This window comes from Hibiscus syriacus, unplaced genomic scaffold (assembly GCF_006381635.1).
Source record: "Hibiscus syriacus cultivar Baekdansim isolate YM2019G1 unplaced genomic scaffold, ASM638163v2 tig00111954_pilon, whole genome shotgun sequence".
Classification (NCBI taxonomy): domain Eukaryota; kingdom Viridiplantae; phylum Streptophyta; class Magnoliopsida; order Malvales; family Malvaceae; genus Hibiscus; species Hibiscus syriacus.
This window is the reverse complement of record NW_024063221.1, coordinates 422,161-443,013: the sequence shown is the minus strand read 5'-3', so window position 1 is coordinate 443,013 and position 20,853 is coordinate 422,161. Positions and strand designations below refer to the sequence as shown.

General features: G+C 32.5%; 2 protein-coding genes across 2 annotated transcripts; one reads left to right on the top strand and one right to left on the bottom strand.

Annotated features, from left to right (window-relative positions):
• Positions 1-12,487: 12,487 nt before the first annotated feature.
• On the top strand, positions 12,488-14,507 carry LOC120173518 (E3 ubiquitin-protein ligase At4g11680-like). Its single transcript, XM_039180661.1, has 4 exons — positions 12,488-12,889; positions 13,493-13,615; positions 13,704-13,962; positions 14,103-14,507. The coding sequence occupies exons 1-4, from the start codon at positions 12,540-12,542 to the stop codon at positions 14,253-14,255; spliced, it is 885 nt and encodes a 294-aa protein (XP_039036592.1). The 5' UTR covers positions 12,488-12,539; the 3' UTR covers positions 14,256-14,507.
• Positions 14,508-14,672: 165 nt separating this feature from the next.
• On the bottom strand, positions 14,673-17,088 carry LOC120173480 (nucleolin-like). The gene is made up of 3 exons (XM_039180636.1): positions 16,748-17,088; positions 15,652-15,904; positions 14,673-15,192 (listed from the first exon to the last, which is right to left on the bottom strand). Exons 1-3 carry the CDS (start codon positions 17,063-17,065, stop codon positions 14,807-14,809), a joined length of 957 nt encoding a protein of 318 aa, XP_039036567.1. The 5' UTR covers positions 17,066-17,088; the 3' UTR covers positions 14,673-14,806.
• Positions 17,089-20,853: the final 3,765 nt, after the last annotated feature.

The following is a 20,853-nucleotide window of genomic DNA, read 5'->3' as shown; positions in this document are numbered from 1 at the left end:
TGGAAGAATCGATGTTGACTAACAGAGTTATAAGATAGTAGTGTATTAAAGTTAAAGGATTTGAAGATGATTTCAGGGTAATCTAATTATGTATGGTGTGGATTGAGATATGGTTATGTATTTTAATCATTGAAATGAAAGGTAATAAAGGAGACAAGGCATAATACTGTATATGAATGAGAGTATGGGTTCAATAAGTGAATTACACTGGGATGATTTTAACTGAAATGATGTGTATGATTAATTTGATCAGGGCTTACGCCCTAGATTGAAAAGTTGTTATTAATTAGCTATAGTGGCATGGATGTTAGAATTATCATATTTGAAGGAAACATAAAGTAAGTTAATCAAATGAGATACGAATCTGGATGTGGTTGTGTATTTTGATCATATAGATATGATATAGGCAAGGAGATAAATATTTATGTGTTTTAAAGAAAATTTTGATGGAAGAAAATACAAGCAAGATACGATAAGAATGAGGTTTTGTATAAGTGAAGTAATTAGTAAAGTTATAAAGATATAATAAAGATTGGTAATCAGAGATGAGTTTAAGTGATAGGAAAAGAGTATGTGAACATGAAAGAAAGATATGATTGGTGTATAAGAAGATTTTGAGTTATGAAGAAAATAAAAGGATGAAGTTTAAAGAATTAGATGTGATAAAGATTATGTTGAGATATAGGTTATAAGTTTAACCAGAAGTAAGAAAGATATGTCAGGTAATATGAGAAATTGTTTAGTTATGCAAAGTGTATGTTTAATCAGTTATGATGAAGATTTAAGGTTATGTTTCTTGGTCAAGTGAATGTAGTCAGAGAAATGAATAAAGATTTATATGTATTAAGGAAGTTTTGGAGTCAGTCAAGTAAGGATGAAATAAAAGTTTGGTGATTCTTGAAAGACAATTGAAGATTGACAAGGAATTTGATTGATTTATGAGTTTGAGTAATAAGAATTAATGTTATTGTCTATCTGATAAGTGACATGATAGGAGATATAAAGTAAAAAGGTAGTCGAATAATTGAAAAGATAAGAACCAAGTTATTAAAGATGATACAAAAGATTAAGTTCAGAAAACAGCATGAGAACGTTAGAAGATATGTTATTCTCATGATGTGTAGTGAAAATTCGAGGACGAATTTTTTTAAAAAAGAGGGGAGATTTGTAACATCCCAAATTATGGGTTAGTGACCAAATTGTAAAGTTTCAGAATTTGATGACTAAAGTAGAAGAATGAAATAGTTCAATGATTATTGAATATATATGATGAAGGTTATTCAGTAATTATTAAAGGAAATAAAGGGCAAAAAGGTCAATTGACCAAGAAATGAATTAAAAATGGGATTGGTAAGGATATATATACACGTGGAAAGGGAGAGAATTCTCCAGAGTGCTCTTCTCCTTTCTTCTTCTTCTTCACGTGGAAGTCAAGAGCAAAGGTAAGTTTGATTTAGCTTTTGATTTCTTGAAAGTTTTAAGTTGGATTTGAGTCTTTGAGGGTTATATAAGCTTAAGGAAAGCTTATATAAGTTTAAAACACCAAAGAGAGAGAATTAGAAAGGAATTTCTATTAAGGGTTTATAAATGAACTTTTGTTATAGGAAGGTTTTTGAAGTTTTAAAGTTGGATTTGACTTGTCAATGGTCTAATTAAGAAGTTAGAAGCAATTGAATGGAATTTGAAACATGTTAGAATTGAGTATGATTCTTGAATTTCCATATGAAAGATGGAATTTAGAGGTTAAAGATGAGATAAATGAATATTAATGAGTTTAAGTATGTATATGAAAGTTAGGAATATGAAAGGGGTTGAAATATGAAGGATTTAATCCAAAAAGAATGAATTTTTGGGTTCAAAAAGAGGTTCTGGGCAGAGTGCATCGATGCACATTCATAGTGCATCGATGCATCAAGGTTAAAACCCATAAATCATTTGAAGGTGTATCGATGCACAGGAAGTGCATTGATGCACTCTTTTAAAATAAATACATCGAATGCAATCCATACATCGATGCATAAGTAGTGCATCGATGCATCCCAGTAATAAACAAACATCGAATGCATTTTATGCACCGATGCATCAGTAGTGCATCGATGCATACCTTCATTAAAAGATGAAATTACCTTTTCTCTTAGTCTAAAGAGTGAACCATTAGAGTATATTAGTTATAATACTAATATAGATCTATGTATGATGATGTAGATATAGAACGTGATCCCGTTCCGGATCAATTGAAGGATGATAATCAAATCAAAGCAAAGCTAAGGTGAGTGCACATTCTCTAGTATATGAGGTTCAAGGGAAAATAAGACTTGTGATAAGTCTATTTCCAATAGTGAAAAACATGAATTCATAGAAGTATGTATTTTTTATGATTTATATTTGTGCATGAGTATATGTGTTATTGATATGAATATGGTAAGTAAAAGGGATTAATGGTGATGATAAGAATAATAATAAGGATAATGAAATGATAGGTATATGTGAATATAGGTATTGATGTGTTTTGTATGTATTGTAAGATGATATGTTTATGTGATAACATGATAAGATGACAATGATTTACATGTCATATGAACACATGAGAAATGTTATGAGCCATATGAAAGAGAAAGTATATATGATACATGAGGGTGAATCCTATGTTTATATGAATATGGACTCATATGAGAATTGACATGAACTACATGATTACATGTATATGTGAATGAGACCGTGAGCTTATATGAATATATGATATGGTTACATGAATATGTAAAAGGATATAAAAGATAATGCCCATGTTATGTGTCATGAGAGCTAGGGGTATAGTTGACATGCCAAGAGTCGAGGGTCTATGTGGTCCTTCGGGACATATATGTATTCTTTGGAACATGTGTGAAGTCTGGTGAGACACATACTTGATCCTTGGCATATGTATATGATTTTTAAGGAATGATATGTGGTCCTTCGGGACATATATGTATTCTTTGGAACATGTGTGAAGTCTGGTGAGACACATACTTGATCCCTAGTATATGTATATGATTCTTAAGGAATGATATGTGGTCCTTATGGACATTATTATATGGCACTACGGTGCAATTCTACGGGGCACTCCGGTGCAATTATTATATGGCACTACGGTGCAATTCTACACGGCACTCCGGTGCAATTATATATGGCACTTCGGTGCAATTATATGAGCTGTGGTGACAGCATTAGTGCACAACCTCTATGTACTCGCATATCTTTAGTTCTCACATGAGTATCATGGGCTATTAAATAAATAATATTAATAAAATGATATGATAATATGTTTGTTTCCTTGTGGAATTTCATGGGTGATATTGATTGTACAAATGGTAACTTATAAGAACATATGATGAAAGGAATCAATGATAGTGATAAAATAAGAAAGAAATGAAGATGATAATATAATTGCTTGGGTGTACGTGTTTTATGATAGTATATATATATAGTGTACACGACATGATATGTATATGTGCAATTGGTTATGGTATATGTTATATGATATGGACATAAGAAATCATAGGAACATGAGATAAGAGATATGAATGATAACGACATATATGTATGCATATATTTATTACATGTAAAAGTATGAGTGGTATATGAAATGATAGTAGTAATTGTTTAGGTATGATTATTATTTACCGTTTACCTTATATGTTTATATGCCTCACTAAGTCTTTGACTTAGCGTGTAAGTGATTTACACGTAGGTTACGAGAAGAGTAAAGAGCAATGTGGAGCAAGACATGTCAGTTCTCCTTACCAAAGGTCAGATCAGAAAAGATGTGTACTGTATATAGAGTGTAGTTGGCATGTAGTCTAAAGATATAAATTGTATGAACTCTGATATATTTTGTAAACGTTTAGAATAAGTTAAATGTTATCAAAGTTTTTTTAAATTACTCACTATTTTATACAAATAAATGTTTGAAAAGTCAATGTGACACTTCAAACTCGTATCCGGGTCGGATACGGGTTGGGGGTGTTACAGTCATCTTGTGGAAGAGAAAAGGTAAAAAAAGCAAATAGCTTGTTGATTAATTCATGTTGAGTTCTTTGAGTTTCAAACATTCCCTTTGATGAAATTGATGTCTTTGTTAGCAAAGAGCTGTTATAGATAATTTAATGTTTAAAAAAATCATATAATTTAATGATCATTTATAAATTTTATTCTATAAAACTTATAAAACTAATAATACATGTGATTATGTGAGACTTGTAATAGAATTAATAAGGTGGTGCTTGTTTTTCTAAAAATATTATTATTCTAGTTGTATGAATTATTTAAATTTCAGTATTGTAAAACTAAAATTATTTAAATCTCAGTATTGCAAAACTCTTTTAAGTTTAAAAAATCAATTTATTTATATTTCAGTTTATTTTAGCAGTCTACAGACGTTAAAAAACAAACAGTCTTTAAATAAACTTAATTAAATAAATAATATATGAATTAAAATATAAACTAATCGAATTTTTTTTTACAATTTTTCAAAATAATTTAAATAACATAATTTTATATTGTTACCATATTAGAAAAATGTCTAGAGGTATTATCCCGCTTTCCAATTTTACAACAGCAAAAAATTATACAAAATAATTAGTACAATAAAATTTGTACAAATAATTAAATATAAAATAAATATAATATAAGAAAAATTAATTTTACCTTATAAAAACAATAACAAAATCTACTTAGCTTGATAGAAGGAATTTATAGAAGCGAGAATAAGCAAGTAATTTTGGTTTGGTGATGTTTGCATTCAGAGGGGCTCTTATTTATAAGAGAGAGTGAGGGTTTAAAAGCCGAGCTTTTAGGCTCAGGTAATTATGGAGTTTTAATAATTCAATGTACATACATGATTCGCGCCTTCTGTACATGTTAGAAACCCTGCGAAGGCGCGGATCGCCATCCGCGCCTTTCCTTACGTGGCACCAGCTCGGATAGAACCCCACAAAGGCGTAGATGACAATCCGAGCCTTTCCTTACATGGCCCCAACTCAGACAGAACCCCTCAAAGGCACGAATGATGATCTGCCCTTTATTACCACCGTGTCAGAAAGGGTGCAATATCGATAATATAATGGGTGAGGGTTCCTGACAGGTAATTATTGGTGGTATGGTTGATATTTCAGTAAAAATGCCAATGATGAATGCATGATTTTATTATGGGGGCGAACTTCAAAATTGTTAAGTGGAGACGAACACATAAAAGTGCAAAGGGACGAAAACTATTTTTTAATAAAAATACATAAATAAAATCTAAAATATATGATAATTTTGTATTTTTAGGATAACCGTCCGACCCACCCCTCATTGGTTCCCTAGGTTCACATGTTCATGCTTGTGCCATTGTTCATGTGTCATGTTTCGATATTTTAATTGAAAAAACCATATTGTCTTAGGTGGGGAATTGAAATTGGCTTTTGAGTTACACAAATCATTTAAAATCAAGAATCACAAACAATTTTTAACACTGAAACTAAAAGAACAAAAAAAGAATTACGAGGTTATTCATGTAACACCCTAAACCTAAATGAGTCTAAAGTATTACATTAGGTTGCTGAGGTAATATCTGATTTTTAAAACCTTTTTATTTTCATTTCAAACATGCGGAATAATATCATGAAAAACGTAAATAAAAAGTTATTAAACATTTTATAAATCAGAGCTTCGTGACACATAATTTAAAATCAAAGTAATACAATTTAAGGTTTATATCTCAAATAAAAAAGTAAGGTCCTATGAATACATATGCCAGTAAAGCTACAATACAATACTCTGAGGGGATGTTGGAAGTCATGTTGCGACGGTGCTCCACAAACAATTATAACTACTAACCTACGAACGAAAAACATCCAAACGTTGAGCTTACAAAGCCAGCTGTATAAACGCTAATCTATAGCAGCATTATGAGTCTCATAAACATAAGCATGTTAAAGACATGATACTAAGCAGTACGTACATGCATGATATTAATCAAGTGCTACCTATTTAGGGTTTAACTATTCTATCACTAAAGTAGAAATCTCATGGTTCCCTTAATCCTCTACTAAGGGCATCGTCAGGAGTACACCTCTAAAAGGTCTATAAACCTAATACTGTAACTGCAACACATTATCTAAATATGATACTAACAGTCCTATACATGATCTGAATGCAACATTGACTCTATTGCGCATTATTTGAATGCAACACTGCTAGTATCCAGTCTCACATAGCCATAAAAAACTAGTTAACTAATGAAACCTAGTGTCACATAGCATCGGTGAAATTCCTACTAAGCTGTTGAATAATCTCTTGGTCCTTATATAGAGATCAAGTAGATTATAGAGAGGGAACCCAATGTCACATATCATCGGTACAATTCCAGTTCAACTGAAGCATTGACTCGGTTTCACATAGCCATCAAGCCAAGCTTAAAGGATATTTGTTATATTGGACTGATGGAATTATACATGTATATCTAAGGGCCTAAAGGTCTCACAGCACTGACACCACTAACCCACTCCTCATGAGTGTTTGGGCCTCGCATTCTAGTTAGCTTCTGAAGTGCCTCCCGCACTAACAATGTCCCACTAGGGTAACTAAGGTAGCATGACTACATTTTAGCATAACTAGACACACTAAAGTGAGATCATCCCCTCACTAGCTGATATCTCACTCGTTCTCTTACCTAGAACATTAAGCAAGGGTTTATTAGTATGTTATTTCTGTTAGTTTATTAAGTGGCTCTATTTTGGTTATTCGTTACTTAAAGGTGTTTTATTTATTCTTTGTCTTTAGAAAAAATCTCTACGTGTTTTGTGATTTTACGACGATCATTATTTGTTGTTTGTAATACTACCTAGCCTGATACTTAACTCGGGTTCATTACTAGGTAGAGACATTTTAATCGCTCTTATCGTACTTCTTTCCAATACCCCTTGAATTGAAGGAACGAATTATACATTCTTGGTTCACTAACATTCTATAAAGCACACTATTTCTACTATAATTGAATCAGACTTACTTATCATACCGCTTGTCAGTACATCCGCTGTAACGATCCTCATTCTTAACTATTCAATACGTGTTCAACTGAAGATACTTTGGCACATTACACTTAGTATGGTTACATCGGTTGTAACCCACTATTACGAGTGTTTTTAGGTATCTCTGGTTATTTATGTCTGTCATGGACTATGTTCCACCATTACAAATCATCTTTAGCTCTTACAAGCCAATAAGGGTAATTTGGTAATTTCAACCCCCAATGGCATTTTAGTAACCTCCCACACCTGAGCTAGATGCTTGATCTCAATCGATATTAAACTCATCACTAATTAGTCTATTTGACATATTGAATTCACTCAATCGCTTTGGGTATTGATATCAAGCCTTCAGTATGGATATCAATTCATTCAGTTTGGATATTAGTCCTCCAATAAGGATACCAGTTTATCCGATATTGATACCCGCGATATCGATATCAAGCATCTTGTATCGATACCGAGCATTTGACATCGATACTACAACCCAGTTTCGATACCAAGGGATCAATATTGATACTTTTCTCCTCAGTATCGATACTCCCTGTTAAAATTGCCAACATTTCATCCCAATTCATCTAGTATTGATGCTTAAACCCAGAAATGTCTTATTTAAGCTCTAAAAATCATCTCAAAGGTCTTAGTTTGGTTCCTAATCATGTGCTAAAGCTTTAGGATGTTAGTTAGGGTTTTAAAGTGTCATAAAAAAAAATATTCTTTACATCTAAAATGTTATTTAATCATAAAATCAAGTATAAACCCTAAGATGCTCAAATACACAAATCTTAGCAATTCTTTCATATTTATGAAAGCCTTAACACTCCAAAGGATTAGAAATACACTACATTGGTTAAAGAATCCCAAAATGAAGCTTCTTACTTGGTCACACTCATTTTCTTTGTGATTTGGATGAAAACCCCTACTTTTTCTTTAGTTAGGAATAACTCAAGACTTGAATTGTTAAAACAATGTTGCTGGAGGGGTTAGGAACGAAATTAAAGTATAAAAGAGGCTTAAGAACTTACCTTTAAGCTATGGTACTTGGGTTGAAGAATGGAGATGAAAAGGTGGAGAAATGAAGAAGAAGAAATAAAGGGAAGAAGATGAAATGAGAAATATAAAAGCTCTCATCCTTTAAAATGGGGTAATTATGGTTTTGGTCCCTTTTCATCTTTCTACCATTAAAAAATCTTCATTTTTAAGGCTAATTAGACCAAATTATAACTCAATTAAGTCTAACGACTTTAATTACAAATTTCACGAGGTCCACATGCCTCTTGGGTAAACCCGAAACTATTAGCCCAGAATCTGGGGTGTTACGTACAAGGCAGTGAAGCATTGCGTGCCGCTGGCAATGGTCAAATTTCTTTGTCGACAAGCTAGGCTTTGAGTCTTTGCAGATGCATATTCATACAACTCATGGCATTTCAACCACATTATGTGTTTGTCCTTGTTAGAGTTTTGTTTACCCAAATAAAAATCATTACGGATTCTACGAGTTGATTAAATTAGAAAATTATGTTTAAGTAGATTTTCTATTATATAATTTTTTTGTAATCCAATAATTAGAAAACTTTTATAATATAATTACATTTTTTTAATAAATTTGGGATGAATATTATATGTCATTCATGTTCAAAGACTCTCAATCATTTGACAATGAACATTCATACCCGTACATATACGATGCTCGAACCTAAACATCAAAGGATAACAAAAATCCCTTAACCACTGAGGTCGCTTGGTTCGTACACTACAATTATAAAAATTAAAGGCTTAATAAAAAATAAGTGTCCAAACTATACATTAAGTTAACTTTAGGCGCTTAAAGAATTTTTCATTAAAAATAGGTGGTTAAAGAATTTTCGCTAAACATAGGTGTCTAACGTTTTATCCGTTACACATTTAGGTGTCTAACATTTTCTCTATTACACTTATAGGCGTCTACACAATACCTATCGTTAAAAAAACTCGTTAAGTGACGTGTCATGTTTATATTTTTACTTAACGCAAAATCAGTGCTCAAACTATACCCTAAGTTAACTTTAAGTGTCTACAGATTTTTTCACTAAGAATATGTGCCTAACATTTTTGACGTTACACTTTTAAATACCTATGCTGTAGCGATCATTAAATTTGGTTGTTTTCTAACACATGTCGTGTTTATATATATATATATTTAAAAAATTTATTTTTTTTAAAAATAAAATATTATTTAATAAACATTTTTCGAGAAAAAAATTCTCGGCCCACTTGTGCAAAAAAATTTCCTCTCCCCAATTGCATTCAGAACCCCTCCATTGTCCCTGTGAATCCCTAAAGTTAATCTAGGGTGAGAATAATAAATTTGGTATTAGGGTTAGAGATTTGGATATTAATTTTAGGAATTTAAGTTTGAATTTATGGGTTTAAGGGGATTGGGATGACAATAAGAGGGATGATCAACAGTGGAGGTTCGGTGATGGGTGAGTGACCGTTCGACGATGGCGAAAGTGACCGATGATGGCTGACGACAGTTGATAATGGAGTTGAAATGGGAGACTTTAGAATTTATATTTGATTTTTTTTTTGCATAAAATTAAATAATTTTATTATATATATATATAATTTCAAGATTTATCTTATAAAATATTAACAACAAATGATTGCATTTATCCCAAATGAATTAACCAAAGAAGGAAGCAATCACATTTATATACAATTCTCGTTTGTTTAGATGTAGATCAATTGATGTATATAATCTAATCTATCAGGTCAGGTACCTAATTCGGAGTTTAAATCCTCACTTCCATTTCCTTTTGCTTATGGCTTCAAAACCACATCAACATTAATTAACCAAAAGAATTAGATATAATTATTTCTATTATTATGAATAAAAGATGAGAAATAATGCACTCAAACTTAGAGAGAGTATGGAAATAATGGACCGCGGATTTGGTTGTTTAGCTAATTAACGAGTATATGATTAGTGTTAAATGAATTAATATCTGTATAATCCATGAAAATGGGATTTTATTATTCACAGTAATGTTTTGAAGGCATGGGATGAGTGATTAAGAAGGTTGCCTTGCCTACCTTCAATTATAGCCGTGTTGTTGTGGCCAAATCTTTATTTTTTATTAATTTAAAATAATTACAAGTAATAGTATATGTTTTAAAAGACTTTCAGTCAGAGACAAAACTACATATAGGTTCAAGGGTCACTGCCCCAACATAATTTTTTTTATTATTAAAAATATATATGGATAAATACTTATTTAGACATTCAAGTTTTGATTTATTTTGATTTTGTCCCTCCCATTTTTTATTGTTAATTATATTTTGCTACTTGAACTAAAATCCTAGCTCCGTCCTTACTCTCAACCATTTGATTCAAATATAATGTAATATAATTTCTTCACTTTAGTGATGTTCTCATGCAATAAACTAATTAAACTTAATTGATTAGATTTTTAATATGATCGAATGATAATAAAAAGTGAATTTTACACTTTCACTTAAACAACATCAAATAACTTTATTATCAGTCTGAACATACTAGTATTATTATAAAAAAAATTAAATCTAAAATTTTAACATGGTAGAGAGATTAAATCAGAATTGGACCTTAATTATTATTGTATGGTGTCCCAATAACAATTATTAGCCATATGGGGCCGAATAATATATGGGTTTTTGAAATATTGTACGTACATCCATTCTGCAAATTTATTTATTTAAGTTGTCTGAATGTTTAATGTTGAGAATTGCACTGGGAATCATGGGGTGCAAAGCAAAGAACAGCTATCTGCTTCCGACCTTCGACTTGCTCAAAGCTCATGCATACCAAGAAACCACACATTAACTGTATATTATTCTCCCTTGACATTATTAATCAAGATTATCGAGTCTGATTAGATTCGAATTTTTAATTACATTGTAGGTCGGATAAAAAATGCAGACTCAATTCAAATCAGAATTGACTCAATCCGTTATCATCCATAATAATACGTGAATTTTAAATAAATAAATAGAATGGAACTGTTTGCAATACGAAAAAAATGCCCTTTTCTAGGAAACCAAATTCAAACCAGTCACTAAAAAAGAAAATCAAAAGATTAGTCACTAGTATTATCGATTTGTAACAAAATGGTCACTAATGTTATCGATTTGTAACAAAATGATCACTCCACCATTATCTCTGTTAAATTGATGAAGTGGTAAAGTTAATAAAAATGTTAATATTTAATTTTGCTCCTAAACTACTGTTAAAATATCAAATAAGTCCTTAAACAATAATTTTATATCTAATTTATCCAAAAAACTTTCTAATTTATATTTTTTTTCAAACACCCCATCACCACAATTATATTCGAATCTCATTCCTTACAAAATGAAAACCACATTGCATATATAAATGTAGTTTTCCATTAAAGACAAATACATGTGTATTTAAAGCCATATATTCAATTAATTTTAATGTAAAAACAATGCTCTTTGGATAATTTTCGTTTGGCAAAAAGGTAATTTTTGCTCCATTAGTAGACCCATTTACCACTTCACCCCTATTGTATTTCTATATCAATTTAACCCTCGAAGTTTCTCAATTACATCATTCTATATTCTACCCTTAACTTAAAATCCTAAATTATAAAGCATAACCCTTAAACCCTAAAGCCTAAACTTTAATATAAGGTTTATAATTCAAGGTTTTAAGTTAAGGATAGGATATAAAATGATGCAATTAAACAACTTTGAGGGTTAAATTGATGTGAAAATACAATAGGGGCAAAAATGATAAATTGGGTATATTACAGGAGCAAATGTGACCTTTAAGCCTTTTTGTTTTATAAGTAAAATGATTAGAATATTTAAAGACAAACAATAGTTTGTTTGAGTTTGGTTTTCATTCGTAAGGAGAGTGGTTAGAATATGAATGAGATGGTGGGATGTTTAAAAAACTTAAAAATTAGAAAGTTTTTGGAATAAATTAGATATAAAATCATTATTTAAGGACCTATTTGATATTTTAGCAACAATTTAGGCGTAAAAATAAATATTAATCTTTTTATTAACAATGTCATGTTATTAATTTAACAGAGATAACGGTGGAGTGACCATTTTATTATAAATAAATAATGTTAATAATTATTTTGTTATAAATCGATAATGTTATCTACCAATTTGTTACTTTTTGAAATCTTAGTGGAAAAAAAAATTAGCAACCGGTGTAGTTTTACCCTTTTCTTTTCTTCTTTCTTTCTATGTGCTTCACTAAAATCCTACGTTGATCAAAATCTTATTTTTCTCTCACCAAACAGCGGATGGTCAAGTGGCAAAAACCCAAATTACATACCGTAAGTCCTTTTAGTTTGGGTTAAATTGTGTAAAGTAAATTGACTATTTTTTTCTTCCAATTCTGGTGTTGGGTAAGTTCTTAATTTTTCTCCGGTTTCAAGTTCAATTCTTTAGTACAGGTATCCTCTACTTAAAATAAAGAAAAAACTTTACCAAATGGAGCAGACACCTGAGAACCTCCATGAGAGAAATGATCATGTTCTTGATATACCAAATGATGGTCAGCATGGGAATAATGTCGAATCAAATAATTCTCAAGAACCTGTGATTCACCCAACTCCTTCTGGTGGATCAAGTCATGGGAGTTTTATATCATCTTTTTGCTTTTGGTTTTATATTAGATTATTTTTCAATATAAGTCAGATTGTTGCATCAGTAGCTGTTCTAGCAGTTTCCAGGAATGAGAAGCCACAAGCTCCTTTGTCCACTTGGATCATAGGTTACGCCGCAGGGTGTGCTGCTTGTATTCCCATCCTTTTCCACCATTGTTTTCTTCCGTATCCTACGTAAGCATTTGCCTTTCTTGATTGACATTTTTCAATGCTAAAATCCTTAGTACTTGATGTTCGTAATTAGCTAGCTTGTACTTTAAGATGTTTCTTGGTGTTATATTGTTCATGGTGTGGAATCATTTGCTTGAATTATATATCTTTTGTTTTCTTTGCCTTTTGTTGAGAGGTTTGAAAATTTTGGCATTGCCTCCAATATAAGTTATCAAGCCTCGAAATTGTTTAACTTTCTCCTGTTACAATAGAATTATATATCTTCGTGCTCGAAACTTCTTCACATAACAACAGTTGGCTCCGTTGTTGCATGATCCCCTTTACATGTCTCAGTTTCTAAACTTTTTTATTTCAGCTTGAAGTTTGTTTCTGGTTCTTGGAACCATGTTTTTGTAACGCAAAGTGCAGTACTGATTATATTCACGTTTAAGAAAGAGTTGAACATGTTCTTCTGGTGTAAATTTAAGCCTCAGACAGTATGCATTATATTTTGCTTTCTATGAGTTGTTTTTGGTTTGGTCCTAACATTTTCTTTTTGGAGTGTTTTATACATAATTTTAGTCGATCGAATTTATATGTGATTGCCGATGCATTATAACATGGCAGGCTTAGCAGATTATTGGAGCAATTTAAATGGGTACTAAAAGCTTACTTTTTTGTCTGGTTTATTGTCGGAAATATTTGGCTATTTGGAGGTTACTCATCCTCAGGGGCTTCAAATTTGCACAGGTATCAACACTTGACTGTACAAATATTATACTACTTGTTGGCTTTTCTCTTGTCCGGAAATCAACTGATTTGTTTGACTCCATTGTAGGTTATGCATAATGTTTCTCGTCTTTAGCTATCTCGAGTTTACTATACCCTTTATCATGTGTGTGGTTTTAGCGTGCTGTTGTGGGGACCTTGGTCTAATTAGAGGAGCCCCTTCAGAATGCATCAATTCTCTGCCAACGTACATTTTCAAGTTGCAGAAAGATGGTAGTGGCAGCATAGAGAAAACTAATTCTGAAGTTAAAGGAGGGGATAAAACAACAGGAGCCGAAAGGAACTGTGCAATTCCAGGGGATGATGCTGTAAGTTCTCAGATCCCTCACCCATAAGACAAATTACTTTTGCTTTGTGCTCAAGGGAGCATTATGGTCACGTAGTTTGCATTTGTTTTGTTTTCGACCGGAAACTGGCAGTCAGCTTAATTTATATCGACATTATGCAGGTTTGCTGCATTTGTTTGACGAGTTATGCAGACAAGGATGTGCTGAAGGAGCTCCCTTGCTCTCATGTCTTCCATAGAAGCTGCGTAGATAAATGGCTTAAGATGAAGGCGCTCTGTCCGCTTTGCAAATGCATGATTTTGTCGAAGAAATAAGGGTGTGCTTTTTGTTTATTGTATTACTGCAGTAGCACGCAATCACACTTCCGATTGCATTCCTTTTTCCTCTCCCGGTTACCTTATGCTACGAATGGGGTCAGCAGTGGTGGAAAAGATGAGAAGTGGGGAAAAGGAAAGAATAAACCAAAAATGCAAAAGATTGTACATGCAATGATATCTGTCACACTTGAATACAATCTGTTGATAACAACCTTTTCATTCAATTTTAATAGATAAGAGAGTTAATAATATCGCAGGAGGCTGCCCTATTATGTCCTAAAAAATAATCTTTACCCATGTTTCAACTCATGTTGTTAATTGATGATGTTTGGTTGGCATTTTGAACCTCTCACCAGATGCAAAGAGTAAACAACATCAAATGCCTAAAATGAACATATTTCATTTTTCTCCTAGAATAAATGTCAGGTTCACAAAAAAACATTTACTGATGTTTTATTCCGAATTAACAAAACCAACCGGAGAGGGTAAAATCTTCATATCCGCTGAGGTTAAAATGATAGAAGTAAGACTGAAGCACTTGTGCCACTTTACCGCACCGGCTGCTGATTGTAGTGGTTCTTCTCCTTTTTCTTTGCAGCTGCAAGCCTTGCACTCCTTGCAGCAGCCTCATTGGCTGCAGCTCGTGCAGCTGCATCCATCTCTTTACTCGATTTCTTCTTTTTTGCAGGGACTACCTTTTTCAGCTTCTCCTTCACATCCACGGGAGATGGTTCTTCCGGCTTCTTAGTTTCACCAGTTTCCGTATCAACATTTCCGGCATCAGTGCCTTTAGGCGGTCCCTGTGATGATTCTTTCGCCTCCTTCGATGATTTATCCTTCTTTTTCTTCTTTTTGGCATTCTTGCTCTCGGAAGGAGCACCCTCTTTCATTTCAAATTTCACATTGCTCTCTGGTTTTTTCCCCTGTTCAGCACCTGCAATCCGGAAAAAAGATAGTTTCACGTAAGAGCAAGTGAAAAACTACCAACAAAACAATCAAGAAGAAATAAAATGCGACTAGTAAGCATGTAAGTCTCGGTTTCCAACTTCAACCTTTACAAGATTAAGATTTCAACTCATTGCATTTTCAGACAAATGCTAAAGAAACTAGCAAAAAAAAAAATATTGAATTGTCATTAGGAGTAACCAGAGCTCTGGCTGACCAGACGAAGCTCCGGACATAAAACATATTAACCACGGAAAGTAATAAATGACTTCGAAAGAGAAAAAACTTCCTCAATTGTCATTGTTGAACTAGGAAAGTTTTTCACAGTGGATATATGTTTTATTCTATCCATTTCAGCTCAAACATTTGCCTCTTAGCAAATAAATGAAATCATACATCTTCCTCAGAATGAGTGACTAATAAGCATAACCGGGATCGTATAAATTACCTTGGGAATCATCCGGTCCACCTGTCTGTGGTTTTGCATATCCTAACTCAGCAAGAACAGCATTGAGTTCCTCAAGCCCCTTCTTCTTCAGTTCCTTCTTTGAAAGCGTTTTTTCTTCCTCTTTGTTGACCGGAGAGGGTTCAGGAGGCTTGCTAATAACCGGCTGCATTTCAGCCTGCGTCGCAGTTTCATTTTCATGTTCTTCAACATCATCATCAACTTCGTCAAGACCATCTTCTTCGCTTTCACTTTCCTTGAATGCAAAGTAAAATAAAATATAACTACCTGATAAACCAAAGTACTGATGTCACCCAGAAAACTTTTAGGTACTAAAAACAAGGTCCATGACAACCCAGTCACTCTGGGAAGGCATCCATGCATCATAAATATTTTGTAATTTGATTGTCATAGTTGAACATTAACCATAACCAAAATGACTAAATACGAATGCGAACAAAACTAATATGAATTCAACTGTCAAACACAGCACATTAATCACATGTTTTTTGAAGAATCAAGTTTAGTTTCATATGACTAAATGATAAGGGCGAGTACAGTGGCACTTCAAGAACACACCATACACGTGTTAACTTCGAGAATCGAGTCTAAGTTCAGTTAAGAGCAGAATAATGATCAAATCGAGATTACCATTCAAAAACATCCTATGGATACGGCGGCAAAAGTTAAAAGGAAAAAATGTAACTTGACAACTACACACACTATGTATGTTATCAAATATCAATATCATTTGTTCATTAAACATATAAATTCCCTTAAGAGTTTTCATTATGATGTTCATAAAATCCACAAGCAATATTTGCATTCATATTACAAAGCTTAAACAATTGCAATAAATTTTGGTCAAAAGTACACACATAATTTGCAACATTATCCCAGCTAAAACAATTTCCTTCCAAAGGAAGCATAATCATCATCCATCATATCCATGAACATACATACATTGCATCCTATCTATTATCACCAACATGATCAACAGAACATCAAATCTTCTCATAATCCAGAAACCACAAAAAAAATCAAAAACAAAAGTTCATAATCCAATCATTGAAAAAGAAGAGGAAAACAAAGTTCAGACCTCTAAAACAGGCTCAGGTCCTTTAGGAATGCCCCAAGCAGATCCAGGAGGAGCCATCGAGGCATAATAATCATCATCATCTTCCTCATCGACATCAGCCCAAGACTTGACCTTGAGAGGTGATGGGGCCCAAAACACCTCTTTCTTTTCGGCTTCCTTCCCCAATCCTTTCATCCCTTTGGTTTTGGAAGAAGAACCCAGATTTTCTTTCTCGCTTCCTTTCTTCTTCTTCTTCTTCAAACTGCCGAGCGCAGCAAAAACATTGGTGCTGTTAATCACCAATGGATCCTCCTTCCGCCCTTTCCCTCCTCCCACCATTTCCCCCCCAGAAAACAATTTTTTTACGATACTCTTAATTCTAAATTTAGCACTAGTTTATATAAAAAAAACAAGTTTTAAGCAATGAAAAATCCTAGTTTGCAAAAAAAAAATGGAAATGAAAAACGATCGTTCCGTGGGGTTTCCCCGGATGATCTGAGAAATGCCTGAGCGTTTTGCGATGAACCGCGTTTTGGTGCTGGAAATGGGAAAGTGAAGGATGCAAGGTGTTCTTCAAATGCAGGTTAAATGTCTTCAAGTTTCTGATTTATCTACAGAAAATATAAAGAAAGAAATAAAAATGAGCAAGGAGAAACTCTTTTGTTCTATCTGTTTCTACTTTTTTTTTTAATTTCCTTTCGGTTGTTGGGAATCTGGGAAAATTTTTCCTTTTGTTAGAGAAAGAAACGTGGCGTTTGCTTGGGGGATTCTAAGGATAAATGCACGTAAATGGATTTTATTTATTTATGTATTAAATTTTGCTTTTGGTTTTAAGGTAAAGAAATTAATGGTGGGTGGTCCACGAAGACTTTGTTCTGAGATGAATATGAGCCGTTGGATTTTACTGATTATCTGATTGGACTTTGTCGTTGGGAATAATTGGGGACCAAGGCCCATTCGACCTCTTTGCAAATTTTTTTTCTGTGAGAATAAAAGATGTAATTGTGGAAGAAAATAATTTTGGTAATTTTATCTAAAAATTACCTAAAATATTTATAAAAAATCCATTTTACACCCTTTATTGAATATGTACCGAATTAGTATCTTTTCTGATCGTATAAGAGGGAGACGTGTTTCACAAAACGCGTCTTGTTGATTTGGAGGGAAGATACGTTGTAGGGGGTGTGTCTTTCATGGATTTATGTTGATTTGGTGTCACGGTGGAAGATTCGTTTCAAGGGACATACTTTTGAAGTTTAAATTAATTTAGGGTTAGGGATTAATGGTTTAAGGTTTTTTTGGGTTAAGTACTTTAGAGTAGTTTTTTTTATGTTGAAATGGTTTAGGGCTTTTAGAGTAAAGTGGTTTAAGATTTTTTTTTAAAATGGTTTAGGCTAGATTAAAATTAAAATCTTGATCATAACAAATAAACCTTAAACCAAAAATAGTGAATTTTAAACATTAAATTGCAAAAAGAAAATGTTGACACTATTTTTGTCCGGAACTGTATCAATTTTTATTATTATTATGTTATGTTAATATTATTCTATGGTTATTGTTAGCACGTAGGTTATAGGTATATTATTATCATAATTAAATATGTGTGTACTATTATCGTAATTAAATATGTGTACGTTTAAAGTTTAACCTAATTTCAATGTGTTTGTTTTTTTCGGGTTATTAGTTTTAATTGGATTGTATGCATAACTATTAATTAGGAACAATATATTACATTAATACTAACATACATTGTACACTTATTGGTAGGCCCACTATTATAATTTTCAGGCTCAAATTACAAACAAGACCAAGACCCAATCAAACTTATATTACAAGACCCGGGCTAACAACCCAACTTGATAACCCAACACAGCTAGGATTTCATCATATCTCTTTAGAAGCCGCACGTTTCCAGCTATTAGATCTGTGCTTAACCCAACGATCCAGATAAAAGCAAACTAGGGTTTTTCAAACCCTAAAGTTGTTACACCATCACTGCCTAGGCCCAATCATCTCTGACGTCGCCGATAACAAGCATGTCCATCAATTAGTGAAAAGGTAACCAAAGTTAGTCAAAAGTTTACATAGCAATGATCTACTCGAATATAAAAGAAATCACGAGGAAAATCTGGGATTATCGACTGATAAAGATGAGATAATAGTGTCCCTACACTATAACTTTAGCAAGTACAAGAAATGGACCATATATAACATGCATACAGATTCAAAAAGGGCCATCACAATTCGAACAAAAAAAAGAGAGAATAGAGAAAAAAATTGGGGAACACAAATTCAAAAAATAAAAAAAGGAAATAACACTTTACCTTTATGATACGATTACCTTCATTGTAATGCCCCAAATATTGAATTAAGGACTTTATTGAAAGAATTTAAAATTTGAGAATCTATTTGATTAATTGATAAAAGATTAGAATGATTTGGGAAGAGTAATTTAGACTAAATTGTAGTAATGGAGGATGAAAAGGACATTTTGGTCATTTAGAATAAAATGAATTAAAAATTCATTTCCTTATAATCTATTAAAGTAAAGAATAAGGGGAAAAAGGGGATTTACTAGGTCAACTCTTTTCTTCTTCTTATTCTCTCCCTGTGGATAACTCTCCTCCATAGCTCAAAGGTGAGTTTTTAAATTGTTAGTTTATCATTTCATTTTTGGTTGATTATTGAAGCTTGTATATGATAGAAGCTTAAGGAAGGTTTAGATGGGATTAAAACGATGAGATAAGGGAAATAATGGAGATTTTAGAAAATGGGTTTTAAAATGATATGTTAATATATGAGTGTTTATTGGTAGAATTGACTTATCAAAAAGGTAAATGAAAGATTAGAAGCATTGAATGAGTTTAAAAACAAGTTAGAAATTTTGGTGTGACTCATAGAATCAAATGATCTTGAGGGATACTAGATGTTTTAAGTATCTAAATGAAGGAAAGTTAGTATGGATAAGTAGAGAAGAGTTACATGGCATTGTTGGGGGTAAACATGAGGAAAATTGACCAAATTTGGGTATGTCTCGGGTTGAAAACTGGAAAATCTAGGCATGGGTATCGGTACTGATAGAACAATACCAATACTATAGGCTAAAATGGGATGAATCAGCTGAGTAGTATCGATGCTGATTCAATCAATATCGATACTGAGGGGGAGTATCGATACCAAAGGGAAGGTATCGATACCATTCAAAACATAATGCAAAAATGGTATCGATACCATGGCAAGCCAGGTGAGTGCATTTAACTATGTACGTATATGTTATGGTAGTCATAGTTGTATGATTTATTGATATATGTATGGTGATTACCAAATGACACTAATTGTGAAAAAACTTAAGAAATTTATACTAAGTGGATGAATTTTCGTATGGGCACTATATGCGTAAAACTTAAGAAATTCATACTAAGTGGATGAATTTCCATATGGGCACTATATGTGTAAAACTTAAGAAATTCATACTAAGTGGATGAATTTCCGTATGGGCACTATATGTGTAAAACTTAAGAAATTCATACTAAGTGGATGAATTTCCATATGGGCACTATATGTGTAAAACTTAAGAAATTCATACTAAGTGGATGAATTTCCGTATGGCACTATATGTGCAAAACTAGGAAATTTATACTAAGTGTATAAATTTCCGTATTGGTAGCAGGTGTACAATCCACTTACATTAGAGTAATGGTCGAGAAATGATTGTATTAGTATTACCGAAGTAAATATCGAATGTTTAATGAATGGAAAGAAGTAATGGATATTGAAATCCTCATAATATACTTGTATATAGAATTTTTACTTATGATTATTATGTCTCACTAAGAATTTTCTTAGCGTGTGTTAATTTCACGAGTAGGTTTTACTTCCAGTGGAGTAAGGAGATTTCGGACATCGAAGCAAGGATCACATCTTCAGTAACAATATGACACATGTCTAATTTTCGATGTATTTAGTTGGCATGTAACATATTTAGTAAAAATGCTCTGAAGAACATTTGACTGATACTTTTTATTTTGTAATTAAGTTAATGTATATTTTGTACTAGTTTAATTAGAATATTTTATAAAAAGAAACAATTTTTTTTGGGTTTTCAAAGGAAGAACTATTTTAAAAGT